Genomic DNA, 24,000 nt, shown 5'->3' with positions numbered 1-24,000 from the left:
TTAGGGACCTAAAACTTCATGGAAGTGATGTGAAGTGCATCTCCTTCATCTCTGCAGGGTTTGCTACCAGGAGCTGAATTCCTCTGAAGCACAGAATCAGGTGCAAAACACCCATTTGATTTTAATCTGACTTAAAATAATTTGAGAAAAAAATAGTTGTTTTCAGTTGCCCAGGTCCCGGTTCATGGTTTGCAACATTCACTAGTGTCCTTAAGAAAAAACAGCCACACAGCAACACGTGTCCATTTTCTTGCTCTTCATTGGCGTTCTGTGTCGAGGATCCGCCTGCGTTACAGAAAGTGCCCTGGAGCCTTGTAGTGGCTGGAGATGGATGGGTCCAGGCCCCGCAGGGAGTTGTCTGACAGCAGTCCCGCTTGAGTCTGGCTGTGCTGAGGGCGGAGTGTGAAGCTTGCTCTCATGGCGCTCTTGTTGTCTCCCCCGTTTTGCCAACAGAGCGTGCAGCACGAGAACACCTACCGGGATCCCATAGCAAAGTACTGCTATGGAGAGAGCCCCCCTGAGCTCTTCCCTGCGTGAGGGGCACAGAAGACGGTGCGGGCACTGCTGAAGAGCCTGGGGCCTGAAGCCTTGCTTCAATGCAAGAAGAGTGCCATCTCATGGAAGCCTTGACCTTGTCTATGTCTCATGTTGCTTTACTCACCATCTGGCTTTACCTGACAGAACTGTTCTCTCAAAGGCCAACGACTCACACTCAAAAAAGACAACTGCGGGCAGGCTCATGGAGGTGGGATCGCTCCAGGCACCTCTGCCGTTGCAGCTGCTGGGGCCCTATTGGGCCTTTCCCTGTAAAGTTATTTATTGGACTTCCTTGGAGTAGTGGGAAAGTTATGTTTCATGTAGGAAAATGCCTTGCCTTGGTAGTCGAATATGCTCAAGGAAGTTGTTTTGTGTGTTCTTGGGTTTCACGAGTTAAATCACCCCAATAATTGAACCCGCATGTTCTCTCAATGTAGTTCTGTTCAGCTTTGATTTAATAGCATCTTCAGGAGTGGGGCCCTGAACACCATTACCCTGACATCTAGAATTGTCTGCAGACGCAGAGGCACGGTTCCGTTCTGATCCTGTGTCAGCTGTTGAGAGGCTGGCCCCACGTGCTCTCAGGTTTTTGACTGGTGGTATCTGGATATGGTTGTATAGCTACGTGTGAGGACTGACTGACTGTCCTGGAGGACCTGTTTTTGTTTGCACTGGCACTGTTGAAATGACTGTGCTCTGCTCGGCTGTGCACAGCAGGAGCCCCAGGAAGACCACCACCGGCAGCCTCCTTTCCTCTCTTGTCATGGGAACACAGTGTCAAGGCGATTCCTAAGTGGAGATACATCTGGCGACTGGCTCTAAGCAGGCATCCTTTACTGCTTTCAGCTTTAGGAGGTGTAACAGGTACAGATACTCAGTTTCCCTGTGATTTGCGAAGAAGACAACAATTGAAGTTCCCATCAAGAAGCTACTGTAAGAGACCCTTGTTTACTCTCAGTGAGATGAGTCCCGATGTGCAGATTGCTGGCCCACACGCTCAAGGCACCCCCACCCTGGTTCTAGTGCAATACTAAAGCTCTCTGGCTCAAGGCCAAGAGTATTTGGTCCTCAGATCAAGACGTCGTACCCCTTGAACAGTATGGCTTTTTGCTCCAAGGAGTCATGTTGACGCACAGCTCTTCCTGGAGTCCCTCACTGGCCCCAGGATTGGGCGAGGCCTTTTTCATTTTTCTGGTAGTTTGAGTTGTTGAACTTGGCACTGGGCACCAGTTTACCATCAGCTTTCAGCGTTTTTGTTTTTTCTTGCCAAGGGAGCTTTTTCTTTGGGCCATGTTTGCCTTCCAGTATGTTCCTGCTGTATGTAGCAGTAATTTCCCTTAGCACCCTGGTAACATGCTTACACTACCTTCCCAAAGTAGTTTGTTCCCCTGAATAAGCTTCCTTAGAGGGTAAACTGGTGATTTTTTTTTAATGTTAGATCCCAAGTAATCTGTTCAGTTTGTATTGTACTTTTTGAGTTCTCTATGTATTCACTGGTGCTAAATCAAACTCTCTGTAAAAGAAATGTGTATGTCTGGGTGTTTTGCCATCTCATTCTTTTTGGTGACCCAAGTCTGGTATTTGAATCTGTCTTCTGTGAGTTGTCACTGCATCAACCCCTCTTGTGAGCTTTTCTGAACTCTTGAGCAATATAACATAGATTTAATGTGAAAACAGTTTATATGAAAGGTCAACCTGTGCCTGTTTACTTTGTACGCAAATTACTGGCTAGCATGTTTTGCATTTCCAGTGCTTTCATTGCATCTACAACCGTGTGGTAGAGAATTGAGCTTGCTTGTATTCCCACCTCATAAATGAGGGAGTAGAGGTGAAGTGACTTCCCACTGAGATTTAACTGAACCAAAACAAGAACCTCCTCTCCACCTCCAGCTCCACTGTCCCCTGCCCCAAAACTGTCCACCCTTCCATGCCAGTTTCCAGGCTGACTCACCCATAAACATCTATACATAAGAGTGTATAGATTTCAGTGGTTTGAGCCAAAAGAGGGGAGAGGTGGCATAAATAGCCAAATTGGGTCATTAATACAAGAGTCATTTTCATTTGGCCCTGGAATGTGTTTTTTGTACTTAAGTCAATTAGAGGCATGTTCACTGTTTTGGAAACTCATGGCCCTACAGACTATATAACGAAGCCACCAAGGGACCTGGAATGTCCAGTGCCCCCACTCCAGCCTTCCAGCCCAGGACCCCTCCCTGCTCTCCTTTCTTCAGCTTGTTTCTGGTTCCCTTGACTAAGGGTTTCTAGAATTAGGGACCTGTCTTAATTTTCTATATCCAGAGCCTTGCAAAGTGCCTGATACATACTGAGATTTTAGGAGAAGATCAAAGGATGAAAATACCTTTAGTTAAGAAAAAATTTATGAAGTTTTTTGAGGCTAAAGGTAATAGGATAGTTGACAGAATTTCCTCCAATTGTGAATGAGAATTGCTATCCTTGCTGCTGGAGCATAGAGCTATGTCGAAACAGGGAAGGGCACCGTGGAGTGCACAGAGGGCTCTGGGGCAGGCATGCACAAAGGAATGACCTGCCTCCATCAGGCCCAGGACTCCAGGTGGCCCCAGACCTGGTGATGTGAAGCTGGCATTGAAGGGCAAGCTTGGCAGCACTTGGAAAAGCAGGGAATAGGATTTTAGAGCAGGGGTTGCAGCTTTCAGCTCACTCGCCAGAGCTGACCCGGGCCCTCTGCCGGTGGGGAGTGCCTCAATTGGTGTGACTGTGAGGTGCTGTTGGGAAGGGTTGCACAGTTTGCAAAGCTTTTCCTTTCACTGGCATTTATGGACAAACTGAATGTGCAGAGACGTTGCTTGTTTTCTTGCAGCCCAGTGAGAATTCTGCCTCATAGTTAATATCTACTACTTAATAACAGTGTGACCTTGGGCACTTTCTTTTTCTGAGCCTCAGTTCCTTAATCTATAAAGTGGGACCACATCTGTGTCTCACAGCATTGTCAGGAGGTGTGCGTGTGAGTGAAGCCCAGTGGACACAAAACGTGTCTGCAACCTAGCAGGGAGTGATGTCAGGTAATCTGGAAGCTGGGCACCTTGGGTGAACAGTGGCAATCATAAAGCTCTTGGTATGAATTTTATTACAATTTTGAAGAGCTCAAGTGGAAGATAAAAAATTTCAGACAACTCAGAAATATGTTTGGGTAAAAGGAATCACCTAAACTCACACAACCTAGATATCAGCCGCAATCTTCCCTCTCTTCCCTCGTGACTTTATGCAGGAAGGAGAGCACTTTTTCCTGTTGAAGACAGTCCTATAGTGGACGTCTTTCTGTGAAACAAACAGTCCTGTATAATGATTTTTCATGACTGTGTATCGATTTCATGGATATACAGTAATGTTATCCCCTTCTGAGAACCTTTAGTGTTTACCATTGCTTGTTTTACACTACAGATGACACACGGGTGATGTACTTTTACATACAGCTTTGCATATTCACCTGGTAACTATTTTCACCGGTTGTTACTCTCACTTGTCACCTAACGTAGGAGTTTTCTCTTTTGCCATCCCTGGGAACCCTGTACTACCATTTTTTAACTTTGATAATGGATCTCAATGTTCTAATTTGTATTCATTTAATTTCTGGTGAGGTGAAACTTTTCCACATTTTGACCATTTATCATTGAGATGTGAACTGCCTGTCTATGACCCTGGCCAATTTTTCTCACAAAGCATTTTTAAACGAAGGAAGCCTTAAACTCTTTTTCTTCTCTTTCTCAGCCTGTATTACTCAGAAACAAGTAGTTCATATGTTAACAAACTAACTTTTCCAGTTGATCTAGGACAGCAGCTTTCCCCCAGGGGACATTTGGCAATGTCTCTAGACACTGGTCACCACTCGGGGGGGTAGTGCCCCTGGTGGGTGGAGGCCAGGGGACCCTGCTAACCATCGCACAGTGCATAGGACAGTGCCCATGACATGGAACGATCCGGCTCCAAATGTCCACCTTGCTGAGGTGGAAAGGCCTTATTCTCGGGTCATGTTTGCCCTGTAGGTTGAAGGGAAGAGCTATGAGGAGCTGAGAGCTGACTCTTGTTATTTCCCTGCTCTTGCTTTCTGTTGTGCTGAAGTGCTGCTGATTAAATTACTCTGAAATCCCATAGGACCTGCTACTTCCTTGCAGGTCTCTACCAGCCCAGTGCTGCCTCTAGGAGCGGCATTATTACTCTGCCATGTTGTCGTTTGCACACAACATAATCCACGTGCAGACACCTTCCTGTCTGCAGAATGACTTGGAAGTTTCTAAACAGCCCCCTTCCATCCACAATAGATTTGCTCTCCCTGGCCCTTCTACAGCAGCTGTTTGCATGAGTGACTTCCGCGGGGGGAGATAGGAAATGCCACTACAGATTCCATTTGGAAAGCTAGTCATATTACTATAAAAAGACACCACATAAGTAAATCATGGTAATTAAAAAAATGAAGCTGGTGGATCATGAGAGTTCTTCCCTACACAAGGGCTTTTCCTGACTTGCAGTGCGTCGCCACACCACCCACCAGGCCCTTCTTTGTGGACTTTTCCACGCATAGTGGGTCATGGTGTGAGTACCCTGTGGGGCCGGTATCCCTTCTGTCACTCAGTCAGGTGTCCGTGACGTTCCTTGACCTGTCTGCTTTCACAGACGTGAAGGGGAGCAGGTGGACGGGCAGTGTGCTGTCTGGGGAGAGCAGCGTGGGTCATGTTCACGCAGCTGACTCCATGTCCTTGCAGGACCTCGTCAGTCACTTTGTGTGCACAGCTTGATTCGTGTCTGATGTTAAGGCTGAACTTTCTCTAAAATGGAAGTACAGCCTTTAATATAATGAAACAAAACAACTGGCCAGTTAGAACCAACAGATGAAGCAGCTAATCAGATACATGAACAGAGGTCTGGTTTTATTTCTCAAGATTTCATATTCTGTGGTCACAGCTGAACCAAAACATCACTGCTAGAGATGGATTGTTACGTGCATTGTTATTGTTGAAAGTGGGTACCTTCAACATTTTTGATAGGGTAAATAAAAATAGTTCCTTCAGTCTTTAGACTTTTTAAATTTGTAAACTTTTTATGTAGGATAGAGTAGGAAAGCTCTGCTCAGCTTGCCTACAGGTCATCACAGGATCAGAGGTGGTGTTGACTATCCGTGAAATTCAGGATTTCAGATTATGTTGGCTACACCTCACTATTAACTAAGGAGGGGTGTGTGTGTGTGTGTCAACAGAAGTACGAAGTAGGGAAGTAGCACCCTGATTTTATTGATGAGAGCACAGCCATTAATGACCTTGAGTAAATTAATGTCTGGTTTTGTTTACCAAATGAGGATAATTGCTAAGGTATCTTGTAGATTGAGAATTCTGATTTCTGTGGCTTGCCAAAGATCCACCATGCTTTAAAGCAAGCTTGGAGCCCCTTTCTCCCAAGCAGTTTGCTCCTTGGCTTCAATTCTCATGGGGTAAGTGGAGACCAGCCATCTGGAGCCCATTTTCTGCAAACCATGGCTTCTCTCCTGAAGATTTCAACTGGGGCTAACCATTTTCTGCCTCTTCCTCCTCAGATTTTAAATAGACACCGTGTTCTCTGCTGGGACTGACTTATCATGTATCGCTGCTCTGCACCTGTGAGAACAGCTGCTGTGTTTTCCATCATAAAAACAGCTGCCTTTTGGCAGGAAGCACAGAACTGTACTATGTAGCTTACTTTAACACAGTGCTAAATTATTTAGATGTGCTTAACCTGAGATCCCAGAGCATCTTGGAATTCCTAATAAGGGCTTCTGTAGTCATTGCTCAGTAAAAGCTTTTCCTTTAATTTCTTTTGTGATTACAAGGCAGAAACCTTGAAATGTAGAAAATTACACTTCCACGTGTATGAAATTACAAAGAAATTAAATTGTGCCATAACCACTCAAGTTTCAGTGTAAAATTTTGCCTATATTTTGTAAATAAATGTGTGTTTTGGTTTAGTCCACAACTCAAGCAGAATCCTGCTGTATGTGTTACTTTAAAGCAGTTCCTTTTGGATTGATTTAATCCAATTACAGCCAATAACTGCAGGAACGTACACGTTCATTGTATCACTGGCCTGTGAAAGCTGGGTTAGAGGTGGGAGCCCTTTCGTAGTTGAGCACAAATTTGGCTTTGCACTTCCGCATCCCCTTTCCTTTGATTTTTTACATAGTGGGGCAAGAAGTCTTTATGTTCTTCACAATAAATTATAGGCGGCCTACCAGAGTTGACCTGTCACGGCCGACTTCCGCTCTCTTGAGAGAGCTGAGAGAAAGATGGGGGAAACCCTGCTCCAGATCTAAGCATGCTATTCATGCTTGTGAATCACTAGATGCAGAAAATTAAATAATAAAGCACATAAAAAGGTTGGGATGTCTGGTGTAGTGAGAGGATGATCCGAGCTCCAAGCTTCTCCCAAAGCCAGCTCTGCTTTGTCAAGCATCTGGCCTACATAATGGTGCTTGAGGGCAGGAGGCGCCTCAGTATGCAGACATTACCATGTGTTCCACGGGACCCACTGGCGGGCACAGTTTGGGGCTGGAATCTGCTGTGCTCCCTCCTCCAGAGGCTCCAGGCTTGGAGTACCCCTCGTGTGCTGGACTCAGTTTCTCCCAGGAGGCTTTCATCTGGGCAGCTGCTCAGTGCCTGCCTACCCTCCCTGTGCCTTGCCTGCAGCCTGCCAAGTGCCAGCTTGGAAGCCCGAGCCGAAAGGACTTGGAGCAGCTTAGCAGTCGGCTGCGCTCATTTATTTGACAAAATAAGTTCACTGACCTGATTTGCGCAGGGAGGAACCGTGGAGTTGAGTCTGCTGTGATCTTAAAGCCTATCTTCACTGCAGCCTTTGCAAACCTTTGAGGGCAGCTGCCTGGTGAAATGCTGTTGGTGGGCACCATTTGAGGGCAGAAAGAGGAGAGGATGGAGTGAGGGACAGAAGAGGAATGGGAGAGGAGAGGAGAGTGAGCTGCTGGTGGCACAGAGACACCATTTGCTTTCTGTGCCACTTGGTGGCACCAATTCCACAGGTTTTCTGTTTTCAGCATAATTCTTGTCAAGAGACTGTGGGACGCATGCTTGTGTGGGCCCTCCTCCCTGAAACAGTGACCGTCTTCCTGTAGATGGAGAGGCATCTGACGGTGATGGCATGTTGGTGCTCTTTCCCTTTCCCGGGTCCTGTCTGTCTGGTGCACAGGACTTGGGAAGGTGACTTTGGTCTGCTGCTGGTGCTGTGATGACCCAAGGCTTGATATGTGCCCGTGGCTACCCTTTCTCTCCCAATCACTGAGACGCACAGTACGTTGGGTCTCAACCACTCTTAACCAGAGAGGGAAAATGCTGGTACTTGCAGTGTACCATTCTGCATATGCAACGTCTCTTTTAAGCTGTGCTACCTTCTGAGGCAGGTGTGCTCTCTGGTCTACATGTCGCAGGGGAAGGCTCTGATGTGCAGGTTAACTTGCTTGAGGCTACACCACTAGATGGTGGAGTCGTTTGTGAAATTTACATCTCTTGGAAGTGCATACAGGTCCAGGTACATTATCTTGGCCTGTTGTGATATGACAATTCTAACCATTTCTCGTTCTAAAGGCTTCTTTTAATTCTATCAACCACCCTTATGTGGTAGGTGGGTCTTTTAATTCCCATTTTAAGGAAATAAGCCCAAAGATTAACTGCTTTGCATAGGGACACACTGCCTTAGTGGTTTAAACCAGGGTAGTGATTGAACCAAGATCTTTCTTGCTCTTGAACATGGAGTTTTGGCCCTACAGTGAATCTACACTATATTCATAGACCTCCCTTCATAGACCTATGTTCGCATAAAGCTTGTTTATTTTCTATAAGGATCTGAGAAAACGTGTAAGACATTAGTAAAGTAGAAATAGAATTAGAACCAATTTAAAATAGAATGCAGACAGACATACTGCTGTGAGACAGCAACAGGGTTGATGCGTTTGAGTTTCCTGGCAGCAGGGGCAAAGAGGAAAATAATCCCTCATGTTAATGCAAAGCATTGATGGCATTATACTGCTTACTCCTCAAAGCATACAGAGTCTAAAATAAGGTTTTCATATGGGCTTTAAACAGAAGATACTGGCTGATATTTAGTGATACTGTGTGTACTGAGCATACCAAAAGCAGACATTTGGGTATGTTGGGTAGAATGAGGATTTAGAAATGGTCTGTGCTTTCAGATCATATAAAGTCTGTTGTGGGAGTCAGGCAATTATGTCACTACCCGCCATACAGGATTATAAATGTGAGGATAGGGGGGTGTTACTCTGTGAGTGAGGAAGGCAGAGAAGACTTACAGAGTAAAGAGTAAAATGACATGTTTTTTAAATACAAATTTTTTTTTCTAATTACAAAGTAATACATTGCATTATAGAAAATTAGAGCAATATAAAAAGAGAATAAAAGCTTTCACAATCCTTCCATCAACAGACAATCACTATTCTTTGGTGTGTATCTATTTTCATACACCACACTCACGTGTTAGTATATTTAACAAAAAAGGTAACTGGGATCCTATTATACTTTACCATTTTGTAACCAAATGAATGACCCTTGAATGAGGCTTTGAAGTATGAGTTGGAGATCCCCAAGCTGGGAAGGTGGCATGCATGCCAGGCCGGCTGTGGAGCCAGGTAGCCAGGGTAGGAGAGTGTAAGCCCTTTGATTATAGCCATCCTGGTGGTTATGAAGTGGTATCCCTTCAGTGGTATCCCGTTGTGCTTTAGACTTGCATATCCTGATAGCTAATGATGTTGAACATCTTGTCATGTACTTACTGGCTGCTTGTGTATCTTCTTTGGAGAGATGTCTATCTCAATCCTTTGCCCATTTTTAAATTGGCTTGTGTTTTTATTATCTAGTTGCTATAGTTCTTTATGTATTTTGGATACAAGTCCCTTACTAGATATGCAATTTGCGTACATTTTCTCCATTCTGTGGGTTGTCATTTAACTTTCTTGATGGTGTTCTTTGAGGCATAACCGTTTAATTTTGATGAAGTCAGTTTATCTGATTTTTGTTGCTTGTGCTTTTGTTATGATATCTATCTAACACTACTTGATTGTAATGAATGATGTAATTTCTTGGAATGGGTGCAATATAAGGGATAATTATTTGATTCTAAGTTGCATAAAGTTCTTTTAAATGCCTTCCTCCTCCACCCCCATTACTGCCGCCACTGATGTCTATTCAGGGGATGGCTGCAGTTTAGACCTCAAGCCACTCGCAAATTTTGTCAGATCCCTGCAGCCTTTATAAATACATTGTTGTTGCACATACCTCTTTTTCCCACCCACGAATGTGTTTAGAAGTCTTAGCCTTGCTCAGACCTCTGCAAAGTCATTGACAAGGTGCGCACGTATCCAAGTAGCGCAGCTTTGGGTGTCCTCTGCCCTTGTCCTTTCATTGCCAGAGACGGCACTAACACAACCTTGCAGGCCCACGACGCCATCTGCTGGCAGAGATAGACGAATGCAATCCCAGGAACTTTGAAGATTCTGCAGATAATTCTTTCCTCTTTTTTTTCACAATCTGTGGCAGATTTTCAAGTACTGCCAGCTAATTCTTTTCATTCTGGCTTACTTCTAATGCATTGAAAGGTCCTCCCTCCTTTGGAAGTACTGTTTAAATATTAACCCACTTAAAAAAACTGTTTTCTACAAGACAAGGAAGCTTATGTGGTTCATGTTCCATGGATAAGTCCTGGTACGTGAAAAATTTCATCAAGAAGGAAGCAATACTTCACCTTAGGTAAGGAAGGAAGATGAATACAAATAGTTCCTTGTATCATACTGGTAATATTATTATACTTGCTGACTCCTGATACTCCCAAATTCTCTTAGGTGTGTTATTCTACCTACTGGCAGCCCTCCAGGTATATTTATTGTCCCCACTTTGCTTGAGGAGAATGAGGCCCTGGAAAGATTAATGACTGACCTCTGTTTGTTTTCTAGAACAGCACAGGCAAGAACTTAATTTTTTAAAGTGAATGGTAGACCAGAGTATGAAACCATTGGTACCTAGTGTAATGTCACATATTCTCTTTTAATAAGTGTTCATCAAATGAATGAGAAAAATAAGCAACTTCTGTGTCCCAACTCGTGGCCCACTTTTCTTTTCACCATACCTCACTGCTTCTCTTCTAAATGCCTCTGTCGTTTCAATCGCTATCTGTCCTGTTTTTCAATGAAAGTACATGTGTTCATATCTTTTCTTTTGGCCCTTAATAAAGGGGGTATAAAAATGCGGTTCTTGAAAAAATGTACAGAAAAACATGTACAGGAATATTCTTAGCAGCATTATTCACAACAGCCAAAAAGTGGAAACAACCCAGATGCCCATCAGTGAATCATTGGGTAAACAAAACATGCTGTTTCCCTACAGTGGACTATTACTCAACCATAAAAAGGAGTGGAGTATGGATCCATGCTACAGTGTGGTTGAACCTCAGAAACACCATCCTGAGTGAAAGATGCCAGATACAAAACACTACCTGGTGTATGTTTCCATGTATATGAAGTGTCCAGAATAAGCAAATCTATAGAGACAAAAAGCAGCTTAGTGGTTGCCTGGAGTTGGAGGGATGGGAACATGAAGAATGATTGCTAATGGGTGTGGGGTTTCTTTTGGGGACTAAAGTCAGTTGTGGGGATGCACAACTCTGATAGACTAAGAAGCACTGAAAATGGGTTTGCATTGTATAGTATATTATATCCCATAAAGCTGTTTTTAAATGTGTATAGTAAAGCCTCGCAAGAGGCTGGTGTGGGGGTGGGGATTGGGGAGTTGTATTTGGGACCCTTAAGGAGAAAGTGGAAACCAGTACAGAGAACCAGGCTTGCCAGATAGATGCAGCTTAAACCCCAGTTCTGCCCCTGACTGGCAGCACTGTTTTACACTAATAGTTCATCACTCTGAAGCTTGGTTTTCTTTTTTCTGAAATGAGCATGACAGGTGTTTGTGGGTCATTAGATAATGAATATAAAGTTTCTTGCACATTCTGTATTCAACAGATACTCATTTCTGCCTCTCAGCTCTGAGTTGCTATGATTCTGTGGCTTTCGGGCTACTTAAAGAGCTTTCTAGTAAGTCCTTTAGCCTTAAGAAGCATCTGGTGGGCATTGTAGCTGAGCAGATCCAGAATGTGAAATGAGGGGTTTGGGCTCAGCTAAAAGCCTGGCCAATTGCAGGAGTCTGTGGTTTCCTCATTTAGATGCCCTCTCTAAGTTAGGTGTTGGCTCAAGCCCATTCTGGTCTACACTGTAAATGCTGATCCTGCAGATGGTGATTTGGGGGATTGTGGGCCACGTAACATCATCTTCTAACTTAACTCTGAAATGACTGTGTGGGCATATTTCTCCTCCCTGCCAACCACCCCTGGTTTCACCTCCATCAACTTATTCTTAAGGGCCCAATTTGCAGAGTAACCTTATTATAGGGTAACGCTGGGAGTGTGCGAGCAGCAGAGTGATTCCGGCACCTTCTTAAAGCAGCTTTGTCCTGGACGATTCTGGACCCCTCAGCTACTCCATACAAACAGTGTGGTGGGTAAAGGCAAATGAGGATGTGACAGGAAGGGTGGGGGAGATGTGAGGGAGTATCTAGACAGGCCTCTGCCAGCCCCAAACCGACAGGTCACATTGGTCCTGCTGTCAGATGCTACAGACCCAGGTGAAATTAACTCTCAGTGTCCCCTGACCCCTCCTGAATCCCAGGTATCCAGGTGACCTGGCGAGCTCCATCCACAAGCTCTTCCTCAAGCCACCTGCATTTAGGAGAGGCCTCACCCAGTGCGCAGTGCTCAAGAGAGGGGAATGAATTCTGAACATGGACTTTTCAGGTTGGGCGGTGGGGGCAGGGGAGGAGGAATGTTTGGAGTGAATTACAGGTGGCAATCCTGCCATTCTTGTGATGATAAAATTAAAGGGAAAAAGGTTCTTTTAGGTTTTGATATTTTCAAATTCTCACTTTTACACTGGGAGAGTAAATTCAAATTCCCTTTTAAAAATAACCTTTCTACTGTCCAGGGACACTCATTCAAAGTCCTTTGTTTGGGGTCTAGTGCAAATAGCTGTAGTGAGACTGCAAGAGAAGGAGCTGCCCAGCTGGGACCCGGGGATGGGAGCTTGTATAGGGGAGCACTGCGGAAGAGGGGTCAGCCCTCCTCGCTGGCCTTTTGATGAAGTGTGGTGTGAGAGCATTGACAATGAGATCATGAAAAACTTAGTGAAACAAAGGAGGTAATGTTTCCCATTTTATGCGAGAGGCAACAAGCCACAGGGGTGATGGGACTGATCCAGGACCAAGGAACTAGCAAGTGGGGAAGTGGGATTCAGACTCCACCCCTGCGTTTTCTGCTCCTCCCCATGGCTTCTCAAGCCAGGAGGCAGTGGCATTAGGCACGAAGTGACTTGAAACAAAGGTAGTCTGCGCTTTGTCCTGGGCTCTCACTTACCTGCTGCTGGCAACATGTGCATGTCACTGCTGAGCACTGCCCTGGAGTCCTCTGTCACAGGATGGAGAAGATTTTCTTCCCTGTGTGGGTTTGCTGGTTCTTGTTTTGGCCTGGAGTGCTGAATCACATAAGTCCCGCTGATGACATGGACACCTGGAGACGGACACTGAAATGAGCCTGCGTGGGGGCTGGAGGGAGTCTGACCCACCACCGGAGAAGATGAGAAGAGATGGCTTAGTACAGCTGTTGGCAAACTTTTTCTGCAAAGAGCCAAATAGTATTTTCAGCTTTGAGGGTCATAATATCTCTGTCGCCAATGCTGAAACTCTGCTCTTGTAGCAGGCGACATGTATCCAAATGGCATGGCTATGTTACAATGAAACTTTATTTGCAGAGACAGGTCAAGGGCTGGATTGCCTGTGGGCCATAGTTTGCTGGCCTTCGGCTCAGTGGACCAGCCTTAGTAACTCCAATGCCTTTCCTTAGTGTTCTGTCTTATTTTAGACATGAAGTGCTGGGAAAGTTGGAACTTTTCCTCCTTGCCCCTGGGAAGGTTTGCTAAAACCATGAAAGGCCACCTTCAAGGCCAACCAAGTGGAAGCAACAGGAATTCAGAGCTTTAACCCGAGAGCAGATGCTGAGAAATAAAGAATCTGCTCTCTTCCCATTGTCCCTCAACGGAAGGCTGGGTGTTTTAATTAGCTAATGTTGGCAAATTGCTTTGAAGAAAATTGTAAAATGTTTCGTACTACAAATGCCAAGAATCCTAATTAGCTTTCCTTAAAGATACCACCTGGAACTGTGATATTTTGTTGCTTGAGGTCTAAGCCAGCAAGAATAACCTGCAGATCAAAAACCAGTTTTTAAGCACATGTAACTGAATATAAATGGATCTCTGCATCGACGTCATGTTTTCTTCCTTCTGCCTAATCTGCTTCCTAAGAGCTGGGATATTAAACCCAACAATTTGGGTCTCTTTTTCCCTGAGAGCTTGGTGGCAATGAGGACATGGAACAAATTAACCCATCCATTTGTTGCAGCCAACATTGCCTTTTGGATTTTTAGCTTGTGCACTGGAGGCCCTGCCCTGGCATGTCAAGGTTACAGAGAGGAGGCGGCTGGCAGCTCCTCAGTCATGCAGCAGGGCTGGCTCTCAGGTACCCCGGCCCGGGAGAGATGTGTGCATGCTCTGTCTCTCTTAACAGCTGGATAATGAATTTGCTCCCCGACATCCTTGTTTCATGTGGTGTCAGTGGTGACAGGAGCAGCATCTGATCTGTGTCACCGTCAGAAGCAAGTGAGATGTAGTTAATATGGACCTGAGCTGCCGACGTGCGTTGGTTTGGAATCTCCAGGCTCTGATGAGGCCCTGCTAAATGTGTGAGCAGAGGCAGCAGAGGGGAGGGCGGGGCTAGGGCAGCAGCCCGCAGCCACGTACCGTTGGCATTCGGGAACAGCTTCTTTGTGTGAGTAGGGGCTGGGGGCTGCCCTGGGCGCCGCAGGGTGTAGAGCAGCATCTCCGGCCTGTGCCCACTAGATGCCACTAGCAGCCCTCATTCCCAGTGGTGACAACCAAAAATGTCTCCAGACACGGCCTGATATCCCCCGAGGGGACAATCACCCCTAGTTGAGAACCCCTGGGTTAAGGGGAGCGCTAGGGCTGGGAGCCACGTTTTTGAGCGACACACTTGGACCTAATGGAAAGTGGGCTTCAAGCCTCACTATCTACTCCTCTCTGTGTCTCACAACCTCATCTAATCCATTAGCAAATCCCAAAGGCTCTGCCTGGATGGCACATTCTGAGCCCGACTGCTGCTTGCCACCCTGCCTCTCCTGCTCTCGTCAGGGCCCCCACATCTCCTGTCTAGATGATGCCAGCAGCCCCCCAACGAGCCCTCCCACCACCCTTGCTCCCCAAGGCTGTCCTCACGCAGCAGCCAGCCGGCCCCTCCAGAGGGAGAGGAGGGCATGTCCCTGTCCTGCTGGGAGCTCCCGGGGGCCATCGCACTGATGCCACCTGGTGGTCAACCCGTACTGATCTGCTGTGTGTGCCTCGCCTGGCCTCCTGCACCTGTCCCCTCTGCCCACAGATGTCCTTCCGTCCCCCAATATCAGCCCCAGTGTCCCACTCTAGAGGCCTTGTCTGAGCCTTACCTTGAAGAGCACACCTCTGCCTTCTCTGGCCCAGGTGACATCTGGGGCCAGACCACTCTGTGCTGGGGGCTGTCCCAGGCACTGTAGCAGCACCCAGGGCCTCCCCACCAGAGGACAGAGGCACACAACCCCCCCTCAGTTGTGACAACCCAAAGTGTTTCCAGACATTGCCAGTGTCCCCTGGGGGGCAACACGGCCCAGGTGAGAACGGCCGCACTCCTCCTCCAGCTTTGCTTTCCTTCATGACACTCCCTTTCTCTCTGTTTCTTGTCGTTTTCACTGGAGTGCAAGCTTTATGAAGGCAGGGACTTAGACTGTCCCCTGCTGTACTTCCAGGGCATAGAGTAAAGCTTGATGCATAGTAGGTGCTCAATGAATGTGTCAAATGTTAGGAACTTGGTACTTCTGAACAACCAGTGGGATAATGAGATCATGGATTTTGGTCAGGACCGGCCTGCAGAGTATGTTTTATTGATTATAGATGTTGGCATCTGTGCCTTGGATGCCTGCAGGTTCTTTAAAGCACAGAGAAACCTTCAGGAACCCCAGGCTCTTGTTAAAGGGATCTCCAGGGCCCCTCCCTGGATGTGCTTATCCAGCAGAGCAGAGGCAGAGCCCAGAAAGCTGTGGTTTCCACCTGTGCCCCAGGAGAGGCTGCAGACCACACCTGGAGAGAGAGGCGCAAGGCTCTCTTAAGACTGAACTGTCCTGGGCCTGCAGGCATTTGCAAACTGAAGGGTTTGGGTGGTCTGGAGATTCAGAGACATTCTAACTTGTGTTCATGGGCGCCTTGGAGAATTTTCTTCCTGGCTACAGATGATACCTAGAACTTGGTGGATGAGGGTGATGTTCTCCCTTTCCACCATCCCCTTCTGCCAGCATTGCTAAGACTTCCAAATGGGCAGCAGTGGTTTAGTGTGGTGAATTGAACGCTATGAACACAGCCCGTACTGTGTTACAGGGCTGCCCCATACAAGCCGTTGCTTCCCTCTTCCAGTGCTACCTGCTCCGCTCCCAGTTTTTGCACTTGTTATCCCTCCACCCTCTATCCACGGAGGACATGGAGAACTGTAAAGGGTGGTGATGAGAAGTCTGACTTCATGTTGAGGTTCTTCCAGTAGCTGTGTGACTTTGGGAAAATCACTTAACTTTCATAAAACTCAGCTTGGGGATGATACCTAGGTCTCCGTTTCCCTATGAGGACAATGACTGGGAACAGCGTTCCTCACCTGGCCTGGACAATGTTACCTGTTCACTGAGGATTGCTATTGTCATGCCCTTCTTATCAGGGCTCTCGTTTAACCAGCTCAGCCCAGGGCAGGTCCACCTGCCACCTCTCCTCTGCTCTGCCAGCTTGCTACTGCTGCCTCTTCTGTGTCAGGCGACCCCGCCAGCCAGCCAGCGAGCGGCTCCCCTCCTGCCTCTCGCCTCCCACCCTTCCCAGCGTGCGCATCTCATCACTGTGATTACACTGTATTAGCCACCGTGATTGTTCCATGCTTTGGCACCTCATTACTGAAATAAAGTTAACATTAATGGGAGTCCTGCAGCTAGTCCCTCTGCTCACCTCTCCTGAAGATGCATTCCGGTGATTAGCAGGAGAGACACATGCATATATTCATTTTAAAACTGGTCCCCTCTTCCCCCTCCCTGCGTGACTACCCACAGTCACTGCCTAGATGGAGGCCAGGGGCCTTTTAGCTGCCAACAGGCAGAAGAGGCAGCGAAATCGGTCTGAACTGGGGCAGGGCAGGGCTTTGGGAGCAGCTAACTTCCCCCCTACAAAAAGAAGAAGCCTATCCATTTCCTTTGGGTGGAAGCAATTGAAACAAAACCAGCCCACAAAACAAAAGTCTCTGACCAAGACAGACCGGAGGCGTGTTCTAGCTTCCCCACTTTCTAGCTGTGAGTCCTTGGTGAGATTGCTTTGCCCCTCCTGACCAGCAGTTTCCTCCTCTGGTGAAGGGGGGACGCCGGCACGGGCAGGTTGATAGCAGGTGAGGAATGTGCTAGAGCCCAGCGCCATGCCACGCCTCCCGTGGCCCTGGGCACCAGAGGTCAGGCGTGTCCTCAGGGCTCCTCTTGGCTCCAGTGCTGCGATGGCCTGTTTCCCTTTCCATTCGACAGCTGCCGATGCCGTCCCTCACCAGGCACGGTGAAGACTAATAGCTCAGTGGTGGACTTTATAAGGTCTTGGGTGAAACCCACTCCACTGGCCTCCCGGGAACTCTGCAAGCTTGCAGACGGACAGATGGTCCTCCCCACACGACTCAGGTGCTGGGCCCCCAGGCCCACTCAGGTAACCCGCGGCGCTCCTCTCGCTCACTTCCTGTGTCCTGATTAAAACTGGGGCAGGCTGAGCCCCGCGCAGCTACCTCCGGCAACCAAGGGAAGGAGCAGAGCCGCCGAGGGAGGCGTGGGGCTGTAATGAGATTCGAGGGCGCCCTTACTCACCCTCCGTGTCAAGGAGACATTTCAGAAAGGTTTAACACCACATCCTTGCAGAGCCCTTTGCCAAAACTCAAGGTGGGGGCCCCCGGAGGACTTAACAGTCCGCATGCATATTATAATCACGCCGCTCCATTCCCGTTAAGCAGCTGTTCCCACAAAGAGGGACAATAGCCCAGCCCCATCCCTTTGAGCGCGGATTTCAGTCTCGTCTTTGCCTTGCCAATTCTTTGATCAGCTTTCACTTAAGATCTGGAGGGCATGTTACAAAGTGCTCTGGGCTGGCTGCCAGCAGGCACCTCACCGGAGCATGACAACAGCCCAGAAGTGTCAGTGTCGGGAGAGACAGCTCACAGGATGCCTTTTAAAAAATAATTATATTTGAATCTTAAAAGCAATCTTCATATATGTTCGTAGATTCATTTATATGGAAAACTATGCTGGTTCTTCTACTCTTTTAATATTTGATGCTGCATCAGCCTCCTTCATAGTTGGGATAAGTGTTCTGTGGCTTCTCGGGGACTTTCTGGACTCCTGGGTTAAGAAAAAAACAATGAGAGAGCCAGATGCTGTCATTTCTTTCCCATCCCTCATCTGTCCTTCTGGCACCTCAACTAGGTGCTTTGTTGCTACATTAATCGTAGAGGATTTGAGGGGGCAAGGTGGGAGATGGGGTCAGGTCCCAAAGTAAGTGTGTCTTGTTGGTGGCAGTGTGGTGATGTGTTAACTTTTGTTTTGTTTTGTTTCATTTCATTTTATTTTTTATTGTGGCAGAATATGCCGAACATAAAACTTACCATTGTAACCATTTTTAAGGATACAGTGTAGTGGCATTCAGTGCACTCACATTGTTGTGCAGCCATCCCCGCCTTTCATCTCTAGAACCTCTTCATCTTCTCAAACTGAAACTCTGACCCCACTCCCTCTTCCCCAGACCCTGGCAGCCACCAGCCTACTTTCTGTCTCTATGAATCTGACTCCTGTAGGTCTCTCATCTAAGTGGAGTCATGCAGTATTTATTCTTTCATGACTGGCCTATTTCATTGAGTATAACATCCTTAACGTTCATCCACGTTGGAGCATGTGTCAGAACATCCTTCCTTTTTAAGGCTGAGTATCATTCCTTGTATGTTTACGCCACTTTGTTTATCCACTCACCTGCCAATGGACACTTGGATTGTCTGCCATTTATCGAATCTGCAGGTTGCCATCCAGCCCTGTTAGGTGTTTACTTACATACAGATGTCTCACTTAATTCTCACCAGTGGTATCTTATGGTTGAGAGAAGGAAGTGTGGAGAGGCGAAGAACTTACTACCCTGCTGTTAATTGGTGGAACTGAGATTTGGTTTTAGGGTTATCTGACTCTAAAACTATAGTTCTCAAATGCTGGTGAATTCCAGGATGGCTTAGGGAATCTGTTAAAAATGAAGATTTCTGGGCCCTGTCTAGAGCTTTTCTGGTGTAGAAGGTCTGGCGTAGGACCTGGGAATTTGTACCTTAATAGGCACCCCACTCCAATAGTTGTCAGAAAGCCAGAGCTTGCTCAATGTGCTCTGAAGTCCAGGGTTTTGGCTACTATCCTATTCAACTGCATTCCTAAGGGAATTAGAGGGAGCTTTGCCCCAAACATATTGTTAAAATAAACAAGTTCATCCATATAAAGGGAGAGTTGAGAGAGACTTATGCCCAGCTGCATAAAGAATTCATACACAGGAGTGTGTGAGGGTCTGTCGTTTGGAATGCCCACAGTCAGCTCTGAGCTTCTCAGCAGCCAAAGCAAAGAGTGAAATAGGATTAGCCAAGAGATGTGTCCAGCTCATAACATAAACCATACCACCAGAGGCACAGCTGTTACGAGCCTTTTGGTCTGAGGGCCCCTTGTTGAGAAAACCCTGTGCTGTAATGGAAAACAGCCACAAACAACCTTGAGTCAATATGATAGGACCACCATAGGGCTATTTCTTTAGGGTGAGCCAAGGCCCAACACCCGCAAACAGTTCAGTATAAACAGACCTGAAGAATATTGTGCTGAACCATTTCAAGCCTGCTCTTCTGCAGGGGTGTAATTGAGTACTGTCTGCTTTGAAATGGATCCCCTGGCTCCTGCAAGTGCTCCTGCCCCAGAGAGAAGAGCCCAGTGGGGGCCTCTGCTTCAATGCCTAGGATGCTTGTCTTTAAAGTTTGCAAAGCTCTCGGCCTCCAACCAGTGGCCAGTTTGGCCCTTCTTCCTTCAGCATGCAAGAAAAGCTGCTGTCTGGTTGAGTGAGCTCTGCTATAAATCAAAGTGTCACCACTTAGCCAGTAGAAGTGATTTAATTAATCCGCTGTGTTGTCCCCTGAGCATCACTCCACCTGACTACTAATCAACTTCCATCAGCAGGAGGAAAATACAGACCCCCTTTTTCTGAAGCACATTGCATGAGATGAAGGAGGAGAGAGACGGGGAGAAAAAGTTAATTGCAGCAGGGGAGAACAAACTGTCACAAGAAAAAAGTCTCTTGTCTGGCATCTGCCTCTTTATACGCTGTTGTCCTCATCTCGGGTGAGCTCCAGGAGAGGACCACGTTTCAGTGATATTAATATAGACATTATCTATTGTCCATATCTGTTTATCAGAAATAATATCTTGCCTGGAAATCCATGACAGCTGGCATATTGCAAAGAGGAATTGTTCTTTAATCATGCACTCCATATTTAGACCTTTAAATGCACACACAGACACAAAACCTTCATGATAATCATCTAAAACTGAGTTTATGTATGTGTCTCTCAGGCACAGGACTGTTTCTGACAAAGTGACCATCCCGATTTCTGTCACATTCAGGTGAAATACTTGCAAGCCATTTCTCTGCAATGTAATAAGGCAGGTCTAGTTAATGCTACAGTGCTTTGAAGGTGAAACGAGATACTATAGTGAAAATTCTGAGTCCAGGATATTTTGAAAGTTTCTTCAAGAGTCTTGAATTTCCTTGAAGCTCTTCACCAATGGTAGGTAGCATGGTTCCATTGTACAGGTAGGATAAACTGAGGCAAACAAGGGTCAGGGAAATTTCCAGAAAGTTGCAGAGCTGCAATGAGTGTTCTGAAACTGGGAACCATCCCTTGCTGTGGAGGAGGGAAGGTGCCCAAACTCTGATTTAAAACATGGGCTTATTCTGGAATTAGATTATTTTCTGATTATTGAACACTTCTTGTGTAAAAAGAAATTTATAGAAAATCTCTTTAGCAGGATGAAAACCAGAAAATCTTTTATCTGATCCAAAAAATGACATCTTGTGTCAATTATACATAAACTTTAGTTTTTCCTCACCAGAGGAAAACCCCTCCCCCTGAGCAAATACGGAATTTCTGCCCTGCCTATGTGGGTGAGTCATTCTGTCTTTAAAGATGGGGGTGAGGGCAGTGTCTCCCTGCCCAGAACACTATGTTTCAGTACAGATGTGTCTAGGATTGGAGCCTCTGCTCTACCAAAGTTGGTGGACGTGACTTTTACAGGAAAGAGGGCCCTGGAGTCTAATTCCACTAACTCCTGAGTACTCACGCGTACAAGGACTTCACTGTGCACCTCCACACATGGCCTCTTTATATGCATCATGACTGCTGGGCCAGGGCCACCCCTGGAATTCGGGATGGTTAACGGTGAATAACAGAGTGACTTTCCATTATCATTAAGTCAAAATCGGGTTGAAATGGGTGTTTGGAGCAGCTTCAAAGGGAAAGATCTGTCCTAAGAGAAAAGGAGGTGTGTGTGGGGTCTTCCAACACAAGGGGGGCAGCACCACCTTCTGCCCTGCCTTAGGCAGTGGCTTCTCTAGGAGCACCTTTCGTCTTACCTGGAGGCAGGCTAGCTTGGGCAGAGGACTGACTGGCTTCCCCAAAACCAAAGCTCACAGGCTCCGAGGGGGAGAATGTTTCTTCTTTGCAGAGGGTGAAGGGTAAACTGGGCTAGGACTGGAGCCCCCCAGAGCTGGGTGGAATTCTGGCTGTGCTTCTGAGTGTGTCTGTGTGTGTCCTCCTGTGGACTCAGTTTCCTTATCTGCAAAGTGGGAATACCCATCTCCCAGAATGGACGTCAGAATGAAATGAGATCATATATACAAAAGCCCCAGCATAGCACCAAGCACACAGGAGCTGCTAAGTAAGTGCAGCCTCCTTCTTGTCCTTCACCCGCTCTCTGCGTCCTTCCTCTGCTCCTGCCTTCTCTCATTCCCTTCAGCACCCCTACGCTCTGTGCTGCAAAGCTCTCCATCAGGGATCCAGATCCCAGAGTCACGCCAAGACTCAACTCCTGCCATGCCTCCCACCCAACGGGCTTTTGCAGACCAGCGAGGCACCGTTCCCACGTGGACTCTCATTTCAAGGATTTTCTCCTCAGCCTCTAAGCGGCACTGCATGCTGACGCCGAGCGTGTGGGGGCCAGTCGGGAGCCCTTTCTTGTTGGTTTATTTATTTTCATACACAATTTAGAAACATCTGTTCTGACATTTTCCAGGGTCGCAGACAGGAAAAGAACAAGGTTGATAACTTCTCTGGAGCTGGTGCCTTAGTGTAATTGGAAAGCAAAATGGTGCATGTTCCCTCTCCGTTTCATCATAAACATTTCATTTGAAAAGGAGGCAGTGTTATTGTGCCCAGGGGTTACATTGTATGCAAACAGGTATGCATTTAGGGGAAGTCTCCTAAGTGAGAAATGGCAAAGCTTTATGAAACCAATGGTAAAGGTCTGTGTGACCTTTTTTTAGACAAAAGACCAGCCACTGGGAGTCGACTGCAGTCCTTCTCTATTTCCTTGAACTGGAAGCATATTATCCTTTTCTCAGTTAATTTTCTTTTTGCCATGAGCATGATAAAGTTGGTACCCAGCAGTCCACTGAAGGAGGTGAGCAAGTGTATTCATTAAAAAAAACATTTACTGAGCACCTACTTGTATCAGATGTGTACTAAGGGATAAATAAGACATTGCCCATATCCTTATGTAGCATAATTATAGTACAGAGTGGTGAGTGTCACTGAGGGCAAGTGAATTAATATTACAGGAATGCAAAGGGAGTCGGGAAAGGTTTCACGAGATAGTTGTCAAGCAGAAAGGGAGGAAGGAGATTAGGGGGCAGAAGGTACAGCTTCGACAAAGACCAAGGTAACAAAAATTTGTATCAGGTAGCATCATTTGATAATCATATGCCGTATTATACTCTGAACAGTATGTAAACTGCTTTAATGTACATCATCTCATTGGATCCTCCAGCGCCCATCAAAGAGTGCATGGTACTATCCCTGATTTTTGGCTGATGCTGGGAGAGACTGCTTTACTTAACCAAGGTCAAGGCTAACAAGCAGAGAACTGAGATTTCCTCCCAGGTCTGCCTGTCCCCCCACCCTCCTGTGCTTCCCCCCAGCGCTGCACTGCTTGGTATGACTCTAGTGTAGAAAATGAAGCTGGAGAGGTGTAGGGGGACAGATTGCAAAGGACTTTTCATGCTGCGTGACAGTGTTTGGACTTTTTCCTGTAGGCAGTGGGGAGCCAGCAGAGGTTTTTAAGTGGATATTGATTCTGTTACCGATGGGAGATGGATGGGAGAAATGCCCTGTGCTGGGCTGCAGCCTGGAACCATGACTGCCCATGGGATTCCAGGGCCGCCCCTCCAGCGTCCAGGATGGCTGGCTGCACAGCAGAAAGATCCAAGAGGGAGGATGGGCCCCACAAGTGAGGTGGAAAGGGAGTTTTGTCTGTCCTTTATCTTTTTTGGCTTGGATATACTTTTTGGTTTTTTGCTGTACAGCTCACATAGGCATTGAAGTTATAAAAGATTAAGTGGTATGAAGAGAGAAATGAAAATAAAAGTCTCTTTCCAAATCGTCTGACTCCCCAGATGTAACCTCTGTTAACAATTTCTTATGCAGCCTTCCTGAAATTTTCTATTCATATATGAGGATATATATATATAAAATATGTGTGTAAATATATCTATACATATATATACACACATATAAAACCTTCTTTTTAGATTTTTAATTGTATCTATCTTGATCAGTTAATACATGCATATGGTTCAACATCCTATAGGGTTTTACATTGAAAAATCTCTCTCCCCTGCTGTCCCCATCCTCTCTACTCTCTTCCACTGCCACCGTTCTCCTGTTTATGCAGAGATGGTTATGCATATGCAGACTAATACACATATTATTTCTCCTTTTCCTTTACGTACAAAAGCTGTTAAGCATGCTGTCGACACTGTTTTCCTTCTTGCTCTTTTGCTTCATGATAGTAATTTTTTTAATGCTAATATTTAGATAGTGTTTACCAGGTGCCATGAATTCCAGATGCTTCCCGTGCCTTATCCCATTTGATGTATGGCAGGGGCACTGTTGGTCCCCACTCACT

At 46.4% G+C, this 24,000-nt stretch overlaps 1 protein-coding gene across 5 annotated transcripts in view; it reads left to right on the top strand.

Moving 5' to 3' along the window:
• The window catches only part of SPRING1 (SREBF pathway regulator in golgi 1), an 80,145-nt gene that overhangs the window by 13,776 nt on the left and 42,369 nt on the right, over window positions 1-24,000 (top strand). For 2 of the 5 annotated variants that reach the window (XR_012125788.1, XM_017660892.3), the window contains one exon: window positions 454-9,684. The exons of 2 other annotated variants lie outside the window; for them this stretch is intronic. Coding sequence is in view for 2 of the 3 variants with exons in the window: in XM_017660892.3 (XP_017516381.1) it covers window positions 454-537 (84 nt within the window). In the remaining variant the exon portion in view is untranslated. Of the gene's footprint in view, window positions 1-453; window positions 9,685-24,000 lie in introns of those variants that run through there. One more of the 5 variants, XM_017660893.3, reaches the window with a different exon arrangement.

This window comes from Manis javanica, chromosome 15 (genome assembly GCF_040802235.1).
Source record: "Manis javanica isolate MJ-LG chromosome 15, MJ_LKY, whole genome shotgun sequence".
Classification (NCBI taxonomy): Eukaryota; Metazoa; Chordata; class Mammalia; order Pholidota; family Manidae; genus Manis; species Manis javanica.
Note: the sequence above shows the minus strand (reverse complement) of the source record. Positions and strands in the feature narration are given on the sequence as shown.